General features: G+C 52.9%; 1 protein-coding gene and 2 long non-coding RNA genes across 5 annotated transcripts; all 3 read right to left on the reverse strand.

Annotated features, from left to right (window-relative positions):
• Positions 1–927: 927 nt before the first annotated feature.
• On the reverse strand, positions 928–2,696 carry LOC107049678. Of its 3 annotated transcripts, none has more exons than XR_005840106.1 (4): positions 2,362–2,696; positions 1,926–2,238; positions 1,614–1,720; positions 928–1,512 (listed from the first exon to the last, which is right to left on the reverse strand). It is a non-coding gene; the product is annotated as an uncharacterized LOC107049678 (long non-coding RNA). The 3 variants fall into 3 exon arrangements; XR_005840107.1 differs by having other exon boundaries at positions 2,002–2,238; positions 2,362–2,695; XR_005840108.1 differs by having other exon boundaries at positions 2,339–2,399.
• On the reverse strand, positions 1,948–6,300 carry LOC121106898. The gene is made up of 6 exons (XM_040648551.1): positions 5,932–6,300; positions 5,746–5,831; positions 5,526–5,682; positions 3,745–3,864; positions 3,443–3,496; positions 1,948–2,088 (listed from the first exon to the last, which is right to left on the reverse strand). Exons 1-6 carry the CDS (start codon positions 6,073–6,075, stop codon positions 1,948–1,950), a joined length of 702 nt encoding a protein of 233 aa, XP_040504485.1. The 5' UTR covers positions 6,076–6,300.
• Positions 6,301–8,872: 2,572 nt separating this feature from the next.
• LOC121106875 lies at positions 8,873–15,092 on the reverse strand. The gene is made up of 3 exons (XR_006931589.1): positions 13,332–15,092; positions 12,632–12,713; positions 8,873–11,492 (listed from the first exon to the last, which is right to left on the reverse strand). It is a non-coding gene; the product is annotated as an uncharacterized LOC121106875 (long non-coding RNA).
• Between the last annotated feature and the right edge of the window lie 6,484 nt (positions 15,093–21,576).

The raw sequence follows: 21,576 nt of genomic DNA on the forward strand, positions 1-21,576 counted from the left end.
TGGATATAAGAGAACAAACCCATGTTCTCTGGGATCAGCAGAAGGCACGGAGATCCCATCAGAACTGGGGAGCCCTATGATGGGCAAAGGAAGAACACCCGGTGACAGCAAGGTGAGCACAAGCAACAACCAACACCAAGCCCATACAACCTCTGCAAGCATGGGAACAACCTCAGGGGTCAGCAGAGTTTGCCAGACAGAGGAAGGAGCGGATCTTGGCATCCATCTGTGCGTGCGGGTTCCTGCTGTGTCCACCAAGAGCCTCAGTAGAGCCTTTGCAGCACTCGGGAGGGTCACAACTCTCCACTGCCTCCTGATGGACACAAGACAAGGTAAGTAGAGATCACCTTCTGATAATAAAATACAGCTCTCTTACCCCTTTCCAAGGATCAGGGCACGTCCAACGCCGCAACCTGGGGAGGTCAGGAATGACAACGGCACCTGGTGGTGGAGTCTCCAGTCCTGGAAGGAAAGAAGAAACCTTCATGTTTGGTGCTGAACAACACGGGTTAGTAAGAAAGAGTGGACGTTCTAGGAACCCCGAGTCATGCACAGCACTCACCAGCAGCCTGTTCTGGTGCCTACCTCTTCTCTTGGCATCACGCTTGGGCAACGCAGAGCAGTCTGCATTTGGGTCACTGAAACTCCACCGAGGCGCCAACAGGCAACATGGAGGACAAGAAGAGAGAGAAGAGAAACACTCCATAACCTGTAGCAAACGCTCTGGAACCCAAAAAGCAAAGAACAGAGCCGTGCTGACTGGGAGCGACAGAAGGCACCGACAGCCAGCACTGCTGGGGAGCCCTAAGCCAGCTGGTGCGGGGACAGACCGGGTGAGTGTTGGTCAAGCTGGAGTTGGACTCCATCAGGGAACATTTGGACTTGGTGAGCCCTGGGAGACGGCAAAGCGCCGGGCAGCAAGGAGAGAGAAGGAACGTGCTGGCTGCCGGTGGATGCGAGAGGCAGCGCCAGCGGGGCGTCCCCCGCTTCAAGGGGCACTTCTCCTGTCTCACCCAGGGCAGCCTCTCTCCTCAGTTGTTCTGCTCAGGGTCTGGACTCTGCATACCGTTGGCGCACCACATCTGCCTGGCCAGAGCGAGACATGGAGGCCAAGGGGACCTCCTGCTTGGAAACAGGTTGGGAAAATATTATAAGGCAACAACACCCGGTGAAAGCCAAGTGAACACAAGACACAACCGACACCAAGCAGATAGGACCTCTGCAAGCATGGAAACGACCTCAGGGGTCAGCAGAGCTTGCCAGACAGAGGAAGATGTGCATATTGGCATCCAACTATTGCTCTGCGTTCCTGTTCTGTCCACCTAGATCCTCAGTAGACTTTTTGCGCTGAACAGAAGGCCACAGTTCTCCATCGTCACCTGCTGAACACAAACTACATTCTGGTAATGATGAAGGAATCACTTAGCCCTTTCCAAGGGTCCAGGCACTTCCAATGCTGCCACCCAGGGAGGTCAGGAAGTGCAAGAGCATCTGGTGCTGGTGTCCCCAATCCTAGAAGGAAAAAAGTATCCTTCACACACGGTAATGAACAAAATGGGGTAGGGAGGAGTAGTGGGCATCCCAGAAAAACCCAAATGAAACACAGCCCTCACCAGAAGTTTGCTTAGGAGCCTACATCTTCCTTTCCCACCACACTTGGCCAAACCTTACTAGATTGCATTTGGGTCATCGTAGATCCAACCAGGTGTACATTTCCATCCTGTAAAACAAAAGGAAGAAAAACACATCACAAAAGCATGAAATGGTACAGAACCTGAAAATAAAAGAACAAATTGAAGTACTCTGGGATCAACAGAAGGCACGGAGATCCCACCAGAACGGGGGAGCCCTATGATGGGCAAAGGAAGAACACCCGGTGACAGCAAGGTGAGCACAAGCAACAACCAACACCAAGCCCATACAACCTCTGCAAGCGTGGGAAAAACCTCAGGGGTCAGCAGAGCTTGCCAGACAGAGGAAGATGTGCATCTTGGCATCCACCTCTGGCTGTGGGTTCCTGCGGCGTCCACCAAATGCCTCAATAGAGTCCTTGCAGCGCCCCGGACAACTGCACTTCTCCACTGCAACCTGTTCCACACAGCACAAGACAAGTAGAGATTACCTTCTGGTCAGGATGGAGGAATCACTTACCCCTTATCCAGTGCTGAGGTCACATCCAACTCTGCAAACTGGGGAGAGAAGAACAGGCAACGCCATCTGACGGCAGAGTCTCCTATCCTAGAATCAAAGTTAAAACCCTCAATAGTAGTACTGAACAACACGGGTTAGGGAGGAACACAAGTCATTCTAAGAACCCCAACTCACGCACAGCACTCACCAGCAGCCTGTTCTGGTGCCTACCTCTTCTCTTGGCATCACGCTTGGGCAACGCAGAGCAGTCTGCATTTGGGTCACTGAAACTCCACCGAGGCGCCAACAGGCAACATGGAGGACAAGAAGAGAGAGAAGAGAAACACTCCATAACCTGTAGCAAACGCTCTGGAACCCAAAAAGCAAAGAACAGAGCCGTGCTGACTGGGAGCGACAGAAGGCACCGACAGCCAGCACTGCTGGGGAGCCCTAAGCCAGCTGGTGCGGGGACAGACCGGGTGAGTGTTGGTCAAGCTGGAGTTGGACTCCATCAGGGAACATTTGGACTTGGTGAGCCCTGGGAGACGGCAAAGCGCCGGGCAGCAAGGAGAGAGAAGGAACGTGCTGGCTGCCGGTGGATGCGAGAGGCAGCGCCAGCGGGGCGTCCCCCGCTTCAAGGGGCACTTCTCCTGTCTCACCCAGGGCAGCCTCTCTCCTCAGTTGTTCTGCTCAGGGTCTGGACTCTGCATACCGTTGGCGCACCACATCTGCCTGGCCAGAGCGAGACATGGAGGCCAAGGGGACCTCCTGCTTGGAAACAGGTTGGGAAAATATTATAAGGCAACAACACCCGGTGAAAGCCAAGTGAACACAAGACACAACCGACACCAAGCAGATAGGACCTCTGCAAGCATGGAAACGACCTCAGGGGTCAGCAGAGCTTGCCAGACAGAGGAAGATGTGCATATTGGCATCCAACTATTGCTCTGCGTTCCTGTTCTGTCCACCTAGATCCTCAGTAGACTTTTTGCGCTGAACAGAAGGCCACAGTTCTCCATCGTCACCTGCTGAACACAAACTACATTCTGGTAATGATGAAGGAATCACTTAGCCCTTTCCAAGGGTCCAGGCACTTCCAATGCTGCCACCCAGGGAGGTCAGGAAGTGCAAGAGCATCTGGTGCTGGTGTCCCCAATCCTAGAAGGAAAAAAGTATCCTTCACACACGGTAATGAACAAAATGGGGTAGGGAGGAGTAGTGGGCATCCCAGAAAAACCCAAATGAAACACAGCCCTCACCAGAAGTTTGCTTAGGAGCCTACATCTTCCTTTCCCACCACACTTGGCCAAACCTTACTAGATTGCATTTGGGTCATCGTAGATCCAACCAGGTGTACATTTCCATCCTGTAAAACAAAAGGAAGAAAAACACATCACAAAAGCATGAAATGGTACAGAACCTGAAAATAAAAGAACAAATTGAAGTACTCTGGGATCAACAGAAGGCACGGAGATCCCACCAGAACGGGGGAGCCCTATGATGGGCAAAGGAAGAACACCCGGTGACAGCAAGGTGAGCACAAGCAACAACCAACACCAAGCCCATACAACCTCTGCAAGCGTGGGAAAAACCTCAGGGGTCAGCAGAGCTTGCCAGACAGAGGAAGATGTGCATCTTGGCATCCACCTCTGGCTGTGGGTTCCTGCGGCGTCCACCAAATGCCTCAATAGAGTCCTTGCAGCGCCCCGGACAACTGCACTTCTCCACTGCAACCTGTTCCACACAGCACAAGACAAGTAGAGATTACCTTCTGGTCAGGATGGAGGAATCACTTACCCCTTATCCAGTGCTGAGGTCACATCCAACTCTGCAAACTGGGGAGAGAAGAACAGGCAACGCCATCTGACGGCAGAGTCTCCTATCCTAGAATCAAAGTTAAAACCCTCAATAGTAGTACTGAACAACACAGGTTAGGGAGGAACACAAGTCATTCTAAGAACCCCAACTCACGCACAGCACTCACCAGCAGCCTGTTCTGGTGCCTACCTCTTCTCTTGGCATCACGCTTGGGCAACGCAGAGCAGTCTGCATTTGGGTCACTGAAACTCCACCGAGGCGCCAACAGGCAACATGGAGGACAAGAAGAGAGAGAAGAGAAACACTCCATAACCTGTAGCAAACGCTCTGGAACCCAAAAAGCAAAGAACAGAGCCGTGCTGACTGGGAGCGACAGAAGGCACCGACAGCCAGCACTGCTGGGGAGCCCTAAGCCAGCTGGTGCGGGGACAGACCGGGTGAGTGTTGGTCAAGCTGGAGTTGGACTCCATCAGGGAACATTTGGACTTGGTGAGCCCTGGGAGACGGCAAAGCGCCGGGCAGCAAGGAGAGAGAAGGAACGTGCTGGCTGCCGGTGGATGCGAGAGGCAGCGCCAGCGGGGCGTCCCCCGCTTCAAGGGGCACTTCTCCTGTCTCACCCAGGGCAGCCTCTCTCCTCAGTTGTTCTGCTCAGGGTCTGGACTCTGCATACCGTTGGCGCACCACATCTGCCTGGCCAGAGCGAGACACGGAGGCCAAGGGGAGCTCCTGCTTGGAAATGGAGACTGGGAAAGGTGTTGTCAAGTAAGAGGAACACCCTTGGAAAGCCAAGTGAGCACAAGGGTAAACCAACAACAAGCCCATAGGACCTCTGCAAGCATGGGAACGACCTCAGGGGACAACAGAGCTTGCCAGACAGGAAGGAATAGATATTGGTATCCATCTATGGGTGTGGGTTCTTGCTGTGTCCACCAAGAGCCTCAGTAGAGTCCTTGCACTGCTCAGCAGGGTCACAACTCTTCAGTGCCACCTGATGGACACAAGAAAAGGTAAGTAGAGATTACCTTCTAGTAAGGATGAAGGAATCACTCACCCCTTTCCAAGGATCAGGGCACATCCCACACTGCAATCAAGGAGGTCAGGGAAGGCATCACCATGTGGTGGATAAGTCTCCAATACTAGAAGGAAAGAAGAAACCTTCCTATCAGGTACTGAACCACATGGGTTACACAGAAAAACAGATGACATGCTTGAAGCCCCAAGCCATACAAAACACTTACCGTAAGTCTGTTTTGGAGCCTACCTCTTCATTTTCCATCTCACTTGAGCAAACCTTACTAGACTACATTCGGGTTACTGCAGACACGAGAGGGATCAGTTGGCAGCCTGGGGGGAGGAAAAAAAAAAAAAAAAAAAAGGAAGGAAGAGAAACATTGCATAACATGAAAAAATGATAACGAACCTGGATATAAGAGAACAAACCCATGTTCTCTGGGATCAGCAGAAGGCACGGAGATCCCATCAGAACTGGGGAGCCCTATGATGGGCAAAGGAAGAACACCCGGTGACAGCAAGGTGAGCACAAGCAACAACCAACACCAAGCCCATACAACCTCTGCAAGCATGGGAACAACCTCAGGGGTCAGCAGAGTTTGCCAGACAGAGGAAGGAGCGGATCTTGGCATCCATCTGTGCGTGCGGGTTCCTGCTGTGTCCACCAAGAGCCTCAGTAGAGCCTTTGCAGCACTCGGGAGGGTCACAACTCTCCACTGCCTCCTGATGGACACAAGACAAGGTAAGTAGAGATCACCTTCTGATAATAAAATACAGCTCTCTTACCCCTTTCCAAGGATCAGGGCACGTCCAACGCCGCAACCTGGGGAGGTCAGGAATGACAACGGCACCTGGTGGTGGAGTCTCCAGTCCTGGAAGGAAAGAAGAAACCTTCATGTTTGGTGCTGAACAACACGGGTTAGTAAGAAAGAGTGGACGTTCTAGGAACCCCGAGTCATGCACAGCACTCACCAGCAGCCTGTTCTGGTGCCTACCTCTTCTCTTGGCATCACGCTTGGGCAACGCAGAGCAGTCTGCATTTGGGTCACTGAAACTCCACCGAGGCGCCAACAGGCAACATGGAGGACAAGAAGAGAGAGAAGAGAAACACTCCATAACCTGTAGCAAACGCTCTGGAACCCAAAAAGCAAAGAACAGAGCCGTGCTGACTGGGAGCGACAGAAGGCACCGACAGCCAGCACTGCTGGGGAGCCCTAAGCCAGCTGGTGCGGGGACAGACCGGGTGAGTGTTGGTCAAGCTGGAGTTGGACTCCATCAGGGAACATTTGGACTTGGTGAGCCCTGGGAGACGGCAAAGCGCCGGGCAGCAAGGAGAGAGAAGGAACGTGCTGCCGGTGGATGCGAGAGGCAGCGCCAGCGGGGCGTCCCCCGCTTCAAGGGGCACTTCTCCTGTCTCACCCAGGGCAGCCTCTCTCCTCAGTTGTTCTGCTCAGGGTCTGGACTCTGCATACCGTTGGCGCACCACATCTGCCTGGCCAGAGCGAGACACGGAGGCCAAGGGGAGCTCCTGCTTGGAAATAGAGGGTGGGAAAGTTGGTGTAATGCAAGGAGAACACCCTTGGAAAGCCCAGGGAGCATGAGTTCAAACTCACAGCAATTCCATCGAATGGCCAGAACAGCAAGAACGCTCTCTGGGAACAATAGACCTTGCCAGACAAGATCAAGTGTTGATGTTGGTGTCCAGCGTTGGCTGTGGCTTCCTGCTGCGTCCATCAAGGTCCTCAGTGGAGTCCTCACATCTCTTTGAAGAAGTCCTGGTGTCCAGTACCTTCTGCTCAACCAAACAGCCAGAGCAACCTCCAGGCACAGACCCTTCCCCTTCAGCTGCCAGCCTTTAAATGAGCTCAGGTGGGCTCTGGCTCCACCCAGTCCCACTCCACAGGGGAACTGCTTCCACCTGTGCTCCCTGGGCTGTCCACTCCTTAACCAGGTGCTCCATCACTGCTTCTGGCCCACAACTAACAGTTCAGACAGAATCAGAAACATTAACAGAATTAGTAACAAAATACAGGTTGGAAAAATAATTAGAATTGGAAAAAAATAGGTAAAGAATTATCAAGTAAAGAAGACATAGAATTAGTAAAGGAATTGGAAAAAGAATTGGAAAAGTATGTAGAAAAGTAAAACGAATTAGAAAGAGAAAGGGACTTAGAAGGAGAAAAAGAATTAGGGAAGTATTTAGAAGAAGAATGAGACAAAGAAAAAGAATATGAAAAAGAAATAGAAAGCAGATAATTAAAAGAATAATAAAAAGGGGCTGGAAAAAAAGGGAATGACGTAGAAAAGTTACTAGAAAATAATATCAAACAGAATGGGAGTCAGAAAAGAAAAAGGCGAAGGAAAAAGAATGAGAAAAAGAATCAGAAACTGAAAATAATATTAAGGAAAGGAAAGAACAAAAAGATTAGAAAATAAAAAGTTCAAAGTATTCATAAAGCAAAAAGAAATTGGGAGAGGACAGGGCTTCCCCCAGGGAGGGGGGACAGGGCCTGGCTTTCAGGGTAAGAATATGAAGAAGAAATAGAAGAGGGATCAGAAAATTAGAAGTATGAATCAGAAAAGCAGGAAAAGGAATGGAAAATGGATTATACACAATAATTTGAATAATAAAGGAATCAGAAATAGAAAATAATATTACAAAAAGGATAAAAAGATAGAAAATGAAAAGTTAAAAGTATTCTTAAAGCAAACAGCAATTGGAGAGGAAGGTGAGGGGGCATGGCTCTGAGATCGCACTGCTCATGCGCTTGATTTGATCCCGCACTGTGCATGCACCAGACCCAAGACCGCACTGCACATGCTCCGGCAGTGATGCTGCACTGTGTATGCACCAGCCCTATGGCCATACTGTGTATGCACCATCCCTGGGACCACACTGCACATGCGCCAGCTCCAAGAACACACTGTGCATGCACCATCCCCAGAACCATACCGTACATGCACCTCCTTCGAGATCGCACTGCACTTGTGCTAGCTCTGGGACCTCACTGCACATGTGCCAGCCCCTAGACCGCACTGCACATGCGCCATCTTTGAGACAGCAGTGTGCATGCACCAGCTCCGGGACCGCACTGCGCATGCGGCATCTGCAAGAACACACTGTGCATGTGCCAGCCCCTGGGCCACACTGCGCATGCGCCAGTTCCAAGAATGCACTACGTATGTGGCATTGTGCACTCTTCATTTTGCATGCGCACTTTCTGGTACACACCTAAGCATGCAGTTTTTTTGGACTCCTCATTATGCATGCAGTGGGTGCAAGGTACACTGGGAGCCAAAATAGTCCGTTCCCGGGGCAGGCTCAGGTGTCAATCTGCCCGAGCAAATAGACAAGGAGCACTCAAGATTCGAAGAGAGAAAAGTACCACTGAGCCAAAGGTCCAAGAGTTGACTGCCTGCCCGGCACCATAGGGTTTTGTAGGAACACATGTTATTTATAAGCTTCATGGTGAATGTGCACAATTTCCTGGAGGACTAAGTATAATAAAGGTCAGCGGATTTGCTGCACAGTGCGACTACCTAAACCATTTCCGCATGCCTGCACGCATGCGTCCTGCTGCCTCCTGCACCAAACACGGCCACAATTTCACTGATTGGCCACACGGGGGCATGAGAAAAACTGGTGCCCCCGTACCTGGCCTCGCCACTCTGAGATTCTGTCTGGCTCACCCAAGGCTCAGAAATATCCACTCAGTCAGTTTTGATATCAAGCAATTTGTTGTCAGCTCCTTCATTCACAACTGGTGCCAGGATCTGCTGCAGGGCGTCCTGACCACGGGCATGGCAGCTGAACCATTTCAGTAACAGTGGGATTCCCAGGCACAGTTTCAAGGATTTCAGTCTACTTTTGACCCAAAGGAAGAATTAATATGAAGCACAAGGTACGCATATGTCATCATGAGGCATGCTTCTCAGCATCACTTTCGGGAAACAGATAATGGATTTGTAATAAAAATCTCAGTACAGCAGTAACATACAACGTTATATAAGAATAGTACAGGAACACTTTACAAGGCAAGGAACTTTATGACCTCCGTCTGGGAAATCCAGCACCGTTTGCCCGCACCTCTTTGGCAACTATTCTAGATCCAGCTGTACATTCTATTCCAAAGCACAACTTAAAACTACAGTGGAAACAAAGGGAGTTCTACATAGGCAGAAAAACAAAACAAAACAAAGAACAACAACAACAACAAAACAGTAGGTTTCTTTCAGTACTGAAAATAAGCAAGCAAGCAATCAGTGACAGAAGCCATTCCTAGAACACCGCTATGGGAAACATAGTGGCAGAGAAGCAAGTATCCACACTTCCCTGAACGACTGCTCCAAGAGAAAAAAAAAAAGAAAAATAAATTTCTTTTAGACATTTTCTGTTTGAAGGCAGATACCATCCCCACACTTAAGAAAAAAAAATTACAGTGCACAGAGGGATCTCCAGCAATATGTGTAATTGGTCTAGGCAACAAGTGACACAGGTCGGTGTCATAAAGAACTGAAGTCAAGCTCCTAAGCTCCAGCTAACCCTACCAAACGGACATGCCTACGGACAGACAGAATCCTGAAGTAAGACAGCCAGTAAAAATGTCTAACAAAGCACCTGATTCTCAGCCTTCTCAGTCCTCTTCAAAAATCCAGAGGCCTCCCTGTTGGCTCCACCGCTGACCTGTAAAGCCCAAACTCGCAATCTGCTGGAAGTCCTTGTAACTAAACAAAAGAGAATTTCAATTGGACTGAATTTTAGGAAACCATTGCATTAGATCAAAAAGAGTGCCTCCCTGAGTGACTGGAAAAAAGACAGCATCATACCTATTTTTAATAAGGGAAGAAAGGATGACCCTGGGAATTACCAACATAACAGTCTCACCTCTGTGCTGGGAAAGAGCACAGAGCAGATCCTCCTGGAAGTTGCACTAAGGCACAAGTAAGACAGGGAAGGTGATACAGGAGAACCAGCACGGCTTCACCGAGGGTAAATCCTGCTTTACCAACCTAGTGGCTGTCTATGATGGTGCCACTGCATCAATAGACAAGTAAAGAGCCACTGATACCATCTACCTGGACCTCAGTAAGACCTTTGACACAATATCCCACAGCATCCTTCTCTCCAAATGGGAAAGATACAGATTTGACGGGTGGACTGTTGAATGGACAATGAACCGGCTACAGGATTGGGTCCAGAGAGCAGCGGTCAATGGCTCCATGTCTGGATGGTGATTGGTGATGAGTGTTGTCCCACAGGGACCATGCTGAGGCTGATACTCTTCAATATCTTCATCAGCGACATCATCAGTGGGGTCGAGTGCACCCTCAGAAAATTTGCTGACGACACCAAGCTGTGGGCTGACACACCAGAGGGACAGGATGCCAAACAGAGGGACCTAGACAGGTTCAAGCAGCAGGCACAGGTGAACCTCATCAGGTTCAAAAAATCCAGGTGGAGTGTCCTGCATGTGGGACAAGAGAACCCCCCACTACCAATACATGCTGGGGGATGAATAGACTGAGCATAGGCCTGTCCCAAAAGACCTGGAGGTACTGGTGAATGGCAAGCTCGACGTGAGCCAGCAATGTGCTCTCCCAGCCCAGAAAACCAACCATATCCTGGTATGCATCAAAAGAAGCGTGGTCAGCCGGTGAAGGAAGGTGATCCTGCCCCTCTGCTCTGTACTGAAGAGGCCTCACCTGGAGTACTCCATCCAGATGTAGAGTCCTCAGTGCAGAAGAGACATGGACCTGTTGGAGCACATCCAGAGGATGGCCACAAAAAAAGTGAACTAAGGGATCGAACACCTCTCCTACAAGGTCAGGCTGAGAGAGCTGGGGCTGTTCAGCCTGCAGAAGTGAAAGCTCTGAGGTGACCTGGTAACAGCCTTTCAATACCTAAAGAGGAGCTAAAGGAAAGAACAAGGGAACATTTAGGTTAGACATAAGGAAAATATCTTTTACAGCGAGGGTGGTGAGGCAGTGGAACAGGTTGCCCAGAGTTGTGGTGGATGCCCTGTCCCCTTCAAGGTGAGGCTGGATCAGGCCCTGGGCAACCTGATCTAGCCGTGGATGTCCTTGTTCGCTGTAGGGAAATTGGACTAGATCATCATAAATGGTCCTTTCCAACTCTAAGGAGTTTATGGTATGATACCTGAAGCCATGAGACATGATGACACAAAGGACATCAATGGCCTGGTGTGCAACAAGGGCAGGCAGGGAAGCCTGCATGCTCAGCAGCTCTGGGGAAACTCACCAAGTACTCCACTCAGGAAGATCCAGACCAGTTGTAGAGCCTCTCTGTGCCAGTCTCAGTATTCAGTACATCAGAGGCCTTGCCTCATCACACTGTCGGGTCCCATAGCTGCAGAGCTAGCTATTTAATGGGGGGTCAGGGGATGGAAGGAAGAGGGGCAGGGGGTTTGGGTACCATACAGGTTAGGAAAGTAATGGCATCCCCAGACAACTGGAATGGAGATATCTGGGGTGATCCTGATGAAGTGGCCCAGTGGAGAACAATCCCTTGTTTCCTATAAATACAAAGCCAGATCTGCCATAGAAACAGAAAGAACCATAGGACCCTGGGGCGGTCGGCCACAGTGTGCTCTGAGTATTATGCCCTGGCACCTGTTACCACTGACAAATTTGTAAGGACAATATAGGAGAGAACCAGACAAAATGGGAACAGAATATTTGTGCTCACTATGCTCGAGTAGTGGAGACTGTATTATATCAAGTGAGGATGAAGAAAATGGCTACTGGGGCCCAGTGGTTTTCTTAAGCTCAGGTCCTAGCCTGGTAGATTCACCTCACTCTATCACTAGCCATGTAGCTTATTGGGCTGGAAAAATAGACCCCACTGAGCAAGGTAACCCCCATTTCATCTTTAAGTGAGCTTCCCACAGCTATCACAAAAGCTGCCTGCATACAAGCCATGCACAAACAAGGGGCTTGTGGTGTTCCATTATCTGCTCCACAGATTTCACAGTGCTTAAACCACTAGCTAGAGGAGCCCCAGAAATCCTTAAACCCCATCGAGCTGCAAAACAGAAAGAGATCAAAAGGGACGCAGAACATAATTAGGAGACACAGAACGGACATGGAGAGAGGACACAGGGAGAACACAAAGACGCGGGTGGGGCACGAGGACACAGAGAGAACAGGGAGGGGGACACAGAGAGTACATGTCATAAAATGGGCTGGGACAGCGTGGCGGCAGACAAACCAAGTTTGGAGTCCCAAGTTGGAGACTGTGAGATGAGAATCATGAAAGAGGGAACAGAGACTTAATGAGAAGGTATTGAGTTTAAGAAGAGTTGCAAAGAAGATCTGGAAAGCACAGAACCCCTTTATGGAAAAGAGCACCAGCTCCAGGCATTTCTGGAGTTGCAATGCTCAGTAAGCCAACCAGGGTTACCTTGGGGCTGATTGAAGCATTCCAGAAATGAAACAATAACAAAAGAAATGAATGTATGTCAGTTCCGCTACTACCAGGTCAGAGAAAGGGAGACAACCCCTTCATTTTTCTCAGAGAACAATTGAAGGGCATCATAAGGACAGGCATAGCAGATATAGCTACCCTAAACCAGCATAGAATCCTCTCAGAAAGGCAGAGATCAAAACCCTGCAATAAAAATAATAATAATAATAATTAAAAAAAATCACCTACCTCTTTCCAAGGACCAGGGCTCACCCAGCAATCCACAGGACACAGCCTCCAGAAAGAGACAATTCCTCTGTGGCTGCCAGCCCTTAAATGAGATTAGGGAGGGGTGGAGACAGGCTCAGCCCCATCTGGTCCCACAGGTGCATTGCTTCCACCTGTGCTCGTAGGGCTACACCCCTCACCAGGTGCTCCATCACTGCTTCAGGCTGTGATCTCAAAGATCCCATAAAGGCATAAAGCCAAAAAAAAAAAAAAAAAAAAAAAAAAGTAATTGGGTCTGCCTGTCCAGCAAGGGGAGGTTTATCAGTGGACAAGCTATGATGGCCCACATATTTTGATTCCAGTCTGTCCTCAAAGGCAATTGGTGAAATTTCTAATAGACAGGGTAGCACAGATTTCAATACTGATACAGCAATTTCTGCTGAGGCACGATGTGGGATTTATGAAGACATAGCAGACTTGGAGAACAGGCAAATCATCTCCAGAATGCACTCGCTGTACAGCATGCCCACTGTTGCAGGGAGATGGGATGGGGAAGGAAGTGAGGAAATAAAGGGGAAAGCCTGAAAAAGAAATGGGGAAGGCATGGGACAAGACATAGGGGAGTGAAGAGCAGCCTAAAAAGCAGTAACAAGCTCTGGGAGAACTGTAGAGTGCCAGATTCTGTATTGGGTGCGTATTTGTGTGTGTATATTGTCATTACCTGTATGGGTCAAGGTTGGAGTTGTCGCTTGTGAGCTGCCGCAGTGGAAAATGCTCGAGCAACTGCTGCAGTCTGTGCAGACCTGTAGGATGGGAGAGTGCATGGTAAGGACAGCCCAGCAGCTCTCAGCTGGATGAACTTCCTCCGTGTGCCCATACTGTGAGCCGTGCGGCTGTGCCTGGCTGCACTGCTCCAGCCCACAGCCCACTGCCTGCAGCTGCATCTTTGCTTCCTACCATCCTGCCCAGAGCCTCGAGGGTGCTCCCACAGTCCCCTGCCCACCCCCAGAATGCCAGAGAAGACATCTGGCAGCAGGATGGAGGAATCCCAGCACCCTGTTTTACTTCTGCCTGTAGCTCTCTCCTCTTCTGCCACATAGGGCTCCAGCCTGTGAAATGGCAATGATCTGGGGGAAAGGGAGTGCTGGCAGGAGCGACTGCTGCAGTTGACTGGGGAGGGTCTGCATACCCCATGCCCGTGTGGGCTATCTCTCTGGTTGCAGGAGGAAGGGCAGATGAAAAGCTGTAGCTGAGCCTGATGGACCTGCATAACTCTCAGACCATCTTGCCAAAGGCAGCTGTGACACACTGATTCCTTCTATGCAGGTGAATTAATTTTTTCCATCTGTAAACTGAGGTGAAGAACTGCAGTTTTCATTAATCTTTGTGGAAACAATGTAATGGTCCACACGAATCTCAGAACTGCAGCTTTATGCAGTGTCTGCCTGTTTAGACATGCTAGGGCCTAAAGCTATCCATTTTATGGCATTAAAAAGAATAAAAAGACAGAAATGAAACTCGGAGTTGAAGAAAAGCGCTTGGAAACAAAGACATTAAAGTACGAACAAGACAGAGGGTGAGCGAACATTAATATGGCCTGGTACTTTCTGCCAGCATGCTTTAATTTCGTTATCATTAAATATGCTGGGCAGTTACATTTTGGTATGTGAATATTTGAAACAATGCAACAGATGGTGGCAAAAAGAAAAAAAAATCCCTTTTTCATTTTTACAGATATTCATAAGCACTTAGCACAGCTTTCATGGGCTTGGAGTACTTTTCGTCTGTTTTCTTCGTCTTTGCCCCCCTTCTAACTTCGTATTCTTCCCCCGTCATCACAAGAGAGAATGGATCGCTAGGGGCTGCGCCGAGGATCCGCGGCAATCTCGTCGGAGTATCTCATTCCACTGTCTCTGCTACCGCCAGGTGGCCAATGCGCGGAACTACAGCTGTATGCGGCGAGAATGCAGTACGCATGAGCGACATTATAAACGACAGTACGCATGCGCGAGATTCGAGACGGTAGTACGCATGCGCGACATTATAGAAAACAGTACGCATGCGCAACATTCGAGACGGCACTGCGCATGCGCGAAATCATAGACGGCAGTACGCATGCGCGAGCCGCGAGAAGGCAGTACGCACGCGCGAGATTTTAGACGGCAGTACGCATGCGCGGCATTATAGATGACATTGCGCATGCGTGGGGTTCGAGACGGCAGTACGCATGCGCGAGCCGAATGACGGCAATACGCATGCGCGTAATTATAGACGGCCCTGCGCATGCGCGGTCTTCGAGACGGCAGTCCGCATGCGCGAGCATCCAGACGGCAGTACGCATGCGCGAAGTTGAAGACGGCAGTACGCATGCGCGAGACTATAGACGGCAGTGCGCATGCACGAGACCATAGACGGCACTGCGCATGCGCGGGCTTCGAGACAACAGTACGCATGCGCGACATTATGGAAGGCAGTACGCATGCGCGAGCCGAATGACGGCAGTACGCATGCGCGACAGTATGGACGGCATGCTCATGCGCGACATTATGGAAGGCAGTGCGCATGCGCGTCATTATAGGCGGCAGTACGCATGCGCGACATTATGGCCGGTAGTACGCATGCGCGAGCAGCGAGACGGCAGTACGCATGCGCGGTGTTAAAGACGGCAGTACGCATGCACGACATTATGGAAGGCAGTACGCATGCGCGAGCCGCGAGACGTCAGTACGCATGCGCGAGACTATAGACGGCACTGCTCATGCGCGGGTTTCGAGACGGCAGTACGCATGCGCGAAGTTAAAGGCGGCAGTACGCATGCGCGGCACTATACACGGCAGTGCGCATGCGCGAGCACCGAGACGGCAGTACGCATGCGCTAAGTTCTGGAAGGCAATACGCATGCGCGACATTATGGACGGCAGTACGCATGCGCAAGGCGAATGACGGCAATACGCATGCGCGTAATTATAGACGGCAGTGCGCATGCGCGAGGCTATAGACGGCAGTGCGCATGCGCGACATTATGGATGGCAGTACGCATGAGCGACATTCTGGAAGGCAATACGCATGCGCGACATTATGGAAGGAAGTACGCATGCGCGAGCAGCAAGACGGCAGTACGCATGCGCGGTGTTAAAGACGGCAGTACGCATGCGCGGCACTATACACGGCAGTGCGCATGCGCGAGCACCGAGACGGCAGTACGCATGCGCGATATTATGGAAGGCAGTACGCATGTGCGAGCACCAAGACGACAGTACGCATGCGCGGCATTCTGGAAGGCAATACGCATGCGCGTAATCATAGACGGCAGTGCGCATGCGCAACACTATAGACGGCACTGTGCATGCGCGGGCTTCGACACGGCAGTACGCATGCGCATGCCGTATGACGGCATTACGCATGCGCCGCACTGTAGACGGCAGTGCGCGTGCGCGACATTATAGACGGCACTGCCCATGCGCATCATTATAGGCGGCAGTACGCGTGCGCGAGACCATAGACGACAGTACGCATGCGCTTGCCGTACGCATGCGCGAGTCCCTAAACGGCAGTACGCATGCGCAGTGTTCGAGACGGTAGTACGCATGCGCGACATCATAGACGGCAGTACGCATGCGCGAGCGTTGGGACGGTAGTTCGCATACGCGACATTAATGACGGGATTACGCATGCGCGAGCTTCGGGACGGCAGTACGCATGCGCCGTATTATGGAAGGCAGTACGCATGCGGGAGCAGCGAGACGGCAATACGCATGCGCGTAATTATAGACGGCCCTGCGCATGCGCGAGGCTATAGACGGCACTGCGCATGCGCATCATTATAGGCGGCACCGCGCATGCGCGAGACCATAGACGGCAGTACGCATGCGCGAGCCGAATGACGGCAGTGCGCAAGTGCGTAATTATAGACGGCAGTGCGCATGCGCAACACTATAGACGGCATTGCGCATGCGCGGGGTTCGAGAAGGCAGTACGCATGCGCGAGCACCGAGACGGCAGTACGCATGCGCGAAGTTAAAGACGGCAGTACGCATGCGCGAGCGCTGTAGGCGGCAGTGCGCATGCGCGAGACTATCGATCGCCCTGCGCATGCGCGGCCGTTGAGACGGCACTGCGCATGCGAGAGACCATAGACGGCACTACGCATGCGCGAGCACCAAGACGGCAGTGCGCATGCGCGTCATTATAGGCGGCAGTACGCATGCGCGAGACCATAGACGGCAGTACGCATGCGCGACGTTACAGACAGCAGTACGCATGTGCGGCACTATACACGTCAGTGCGCATGCGCGACATTATGGAAGGCAGTACGCATGCGCGAGCAGCGAGACGGCAGTACGCATGCGCGATGTTGAAGACGGCAGTACGCAAGCGCGAGCACAGTAGACGGCAGTGCGCATGCGTGAGACTATCGATCGCCCTGCGCATGCGCGACCGTCGAGACGGCTCTGCGCATGCGAGAGACCATAAACGGCACTGCGCATGCGCGGGTTTCGAGACGGCAGTACGCATGCGCGAAGTTAAAGTCGGCAGTACGCATGCGCGAGGTTAAAGGCGGCAGTACGCATGCGCGGCACTATACACGGCAGTACGCATGCGCGAGCCGAATGACGGCAGTGCGCATGTGCGTAATTATAGACGGCAGTGCGCATGCGCGGGGTTCGGGACGGCAGTACGCATGCGCGAGACGAATGACGGCAATACGCATGCGCGTCATTATGGACGGCAGTACGCATGCGCCGCATTATGGAAGGCAGTGCGCATGCGCGAGTAGCGAGACGGCAGTACGCATGCGCGATGTTAAAGACGGCAGTACGCATGCGCGAGCGCTATAGACGGCAGTACGCATGCGCGAGACCATAGACGGCAGTACGCATGCGCGAGCCGAATGACGGCAATACGCATGCGCGTCATTATGGACGGCAGTACGCATGCGCCGCATTATGGAAGGCAGTACGCATGCGCGAGCAGCGAGACGGCAGTACGCATGCGCAAAGTTAAAGACGGCAGTACGCATGCGCGAGCACTATAGACGGCTTTGCGCATGCGCGAGTCCATAGACGGCACTGCGCATGCGAGAGACCATAAACGGCACTGCGCATGCGCGGGTTTCGAGACGGCAGTACGCATGCGGGAAGTTAAAGGCGGCAGTACGCATGCGCGGCACTATACACGGCAGTACGCATGCGCGAGCCGAATGACGGCAATACGCATGCGCGTAATTATAGACGGCCCTGCGCATGCGCGAGGCTATAGACCGCAGTGCGCATGCGCGTCATTATAGGCGGCAGTACGCATGCGCGAGACCATAGACGGCAGTACGCATGCGCGATGTTACAGACACTAGTACGCATGTGCGGCACTATACACGGCAGTGCGCATGCGCGACATTATGCTAGGCAGTACGCATGCGCGACATTCTGGAAAGCAATACGCATGCGCGACATTATGGAAGGCAGTGCGCATGCGCGAGCCGAATGACGGCAATACGCATGCGCGTAATAATGGACGGCAGTGCGCATGCGCAACACTATAGACGGCACTGTGCATGCGCAGGCTTCGACACGGCAGTTCGCATGCGCATGCCGTATGACGGCAGTACGCATGCGCCGCACTGTAGACGGCAGTGCGCGTGCGCGACATTATAGACGGCACTGCGCATGCGCATCATTATAGGCGGCACTGCGCGTGCGAGAGACCATAAACGGCACTGCGCATGCGCGGGTTTCGAGACGGCAGTACGCATGTGCGACGTTAAAGGCGGCAGTACGCATGCGCGGCACTATACACGGCAGTACGCATGCGCGAGCCGAATGACGGCAGTACGCATGTGCGTAATTATAGACGGCAGTGCGCATGCGCAACACTATAGACGGCATTGCGCATGAGCGGGGTTCGAGACGGCAGTACGCATGCGCGAGCACCGAGACGGCAGTACGCATGCGCGACGTTAAAGACGGCAGTACTCATGCGCGACATTATGGACGGCAGTGCGCATGCGCGAGCCGCGAGACGGCAGTACGCATGCGCGACATTATGGACGGCATTACGCATGCGCGACATTATGGAAGGCAGTACGCATGCGCGAGCCGAATGACGGCAATACGCATGCGCATAATTATAGACGGCCCTGCGCATGCGCGTCATTATAGGCGGCAGTACGCATGCGCGAGACCATAGACGGCAGTACGCATGCGCGATGTTACAGACAGCCGTACGCATGTGCGTAATTATACACGGCAGTGCGCATGCGCGACATTATGGAAGGCAGTACGCATGCGCGACATTATGGAAGGCAGTACGCATGCGCGGTGTTAAAGACGGCAGTACGCATGCGCGGCACTATACACGGCAGTGCGCATTCGCGAGCACCGAGACGGCAGTACGCATGCGCGATATCATGCTAGGCAGTACGCATGCGCGAGCCGAATGACGGCAATACGCATGCGCGTAATCATAGACGGCAGTGCGCATGCGCGGGCTTCGACACGGCAGTACGCATGCGCATGCCGTATGACGGCATTACGCATGCGCCGCACTGTAGACGGCAGTGCGCGTGCGCGACATTATAGACGGCACTGCGCATGCGCATCATTATAGGCGGCAGTACGCGTGCGCGAGCCCATAGACGACAGTACGCATGCGCGACTATCAAGACGGTAGACGGCATGCGCGAGCCGCGAGACGGCAGTACGCATGCGCGGCACTATAGACGGCAGTACGCATGCGCGAGCACAGTAGTCGGCAGTGCGCATGCGCGAAGTTAGTGACTGCAGTACGCATGCGCGAGACTATAGACGGCAGTGCGCATGCGCTAGACCATATACGGCAGTACGCATGCGCGACATTATGGACGGCAGTACGCATGCGCGAGCACTGACACGGCAGTACGCATGCGCGAAGTTAAACGCGGCAGTACGCATGCGCGTCACTATAGACGGCAGTGCGCATGCGCGAGAGCATAGACGGCACTGCGCATGCGCGGGCTTCGAGACGGCAGTACGCATGCGCGAAATTATGGAAGGCAGTACGCATGCGCGAGCAGCGAGACGGCAGTACGCATGCGCGAAGTTAAAGACGGCAGTACGCATGCTCGAGCACTATAGACGGCACTGCGCATGCGCAACACTATAGACGGCACTGCGCATGCGCGGGTTTCGAGACCGCAGTACGCATGCGCGAGCACCAAGACGACAGTACGCATGCGCGGCATTCTGGAAGGCAATACGCATGCGCGACATTATGGAAGGCAGTACGCATGCGCGAGACCATAGACGGCAGTAAGCATGCGCGACAGTATGGACGGCAGTGCGCATGCGCGAGACCATAGACGGCAGTGCGCATGCGCGACATCATGGAAGGCAGTGCGCAAGCGCGTCATTATAGGCGGCAGTACGTATGCGCGACAGTATGGACGTTAGTGCGCATGCGCGAGACCATAGACGGCACTGCGCATACGCGGGTTTCGAGGCGGCAGTACGCATGCGCGGCACTATACACGGCAGTGCGCATGCGCGAGCAGCGAGACGGCAGTACGCATGCGCTAAATTCTGGAAGGCAATTCGCATGCGCGACATTATCTCAGCAGTACGCATGCGCGAGCCGAATGACGGCAATACGCATGCGCGTAATTATAGACGGCAGTACGCATGCGCGACGTTACAGACAGCAGTACGCATGTGCGGCACTATACACTGCAGTGCGCATGCGCGACATTATGGAAGGCAGTACGCATGCGCGAGCAGCGAGACGGCAGTACGCATGCGCGATGTTGAAGACGGCAGTACGCATGTGCGGCACTGTACGCTGCAGTGCGCATGCGCAAGCACCGAAACGGCAGTACGCATGCGCGATCATCATAGACGGCACTGCGCATGCGCGGGCTCCGAGACGGCAGTACGCATGCGCGACATCATAGACGGCAGTACGCATGCGCGAGCGTTGGGACGGTAGTACGCATGCGCGAGCACCGAGACGGCAGTGCGCATGCGCGAGACTATCGACGGCAGTACGCCTGCGCGACATTATGGAAGGCAGTGCGCATGCGCGTCATTATAGGCGGCAGTACGCATGCGCGTCATTATGGACGGCAGTACGCATGCGCGACATTAATGGACGGCCGTACGCATGCGCAACATTATGGCCGGCAGTACGCATGCGCGAGACCATAGACAGCAGTACGCATGCGCGACATTATGGAAGGCAGTACGCATGCGTGAGCAGCGAGAGGACAGTACGCATGCGCGAATTTAAAGACGGCAGTGCGCATGCGCGAGGCTATCGACGGTACTGCGCATGCGAGAGACCATAGACAACACTGCGCATGCGCGGGTTTCGAGACGGCAGTACGCATGCGCGAGCAGCGAGACGGCAGTACGCATGCGCGAAGTTAAAGACGGCAGTACGCATGCGCGAGCGCTATAGACGGCACTGCGCATGCGCAACACTATAGACGGCACTGCGCATGCGCGGGCTTCGAGACCGCAGTACGCATGCGCGAGCACCAAGACGACAGTACGCATGCGCGGCATTCTGGAAGGCAATACGCATGCGCGACATTATGGAAGGCAGTACGCATGCGCGAGACCATAGACGGCAGTACGCATGCGCGACAGTATGGATGGCAGTGCGCATGCGCGGGACCATAGACGGCAGTACGCATGCGCGTGTTTCGAGACGGCAGTACGCATGCGGGAAGTGAAAGACGGCAGTACGCATGCGCGGAACTATAGACGTCATTGCGCATGCGCGAGGTTCGAGACGGCAGTACGCATGCGCGACATTATGGTCGGCAGTACGCATGCGCGCGAGCATAGACGGCAGTGCGCATGCACGACATTATGGACGGCAGTACGCATGCGCGAGACCATAGACGGCAGTACGCATGGGCGACAGTATGAACGGCAGTACGCATGCGCGACATTATGGAAGGCAGTACGCATGCGCGAGACCATAGACGGCAG

The sequence above is a fragment of the Gallus gallus genome, chromosome 15 (assembly GCF_016699485.2).
Source record: "Gallus gallus isolate bGalGal1 chromosome 15, bGalGal1.mat.broiler.GRCg7b, whole genome shotgun sequence".
NCBI lineage: Eukaryota > Metazoa > Chordata > Aves > Galliformes > Phasianidae > Gallus > Gallus gallus.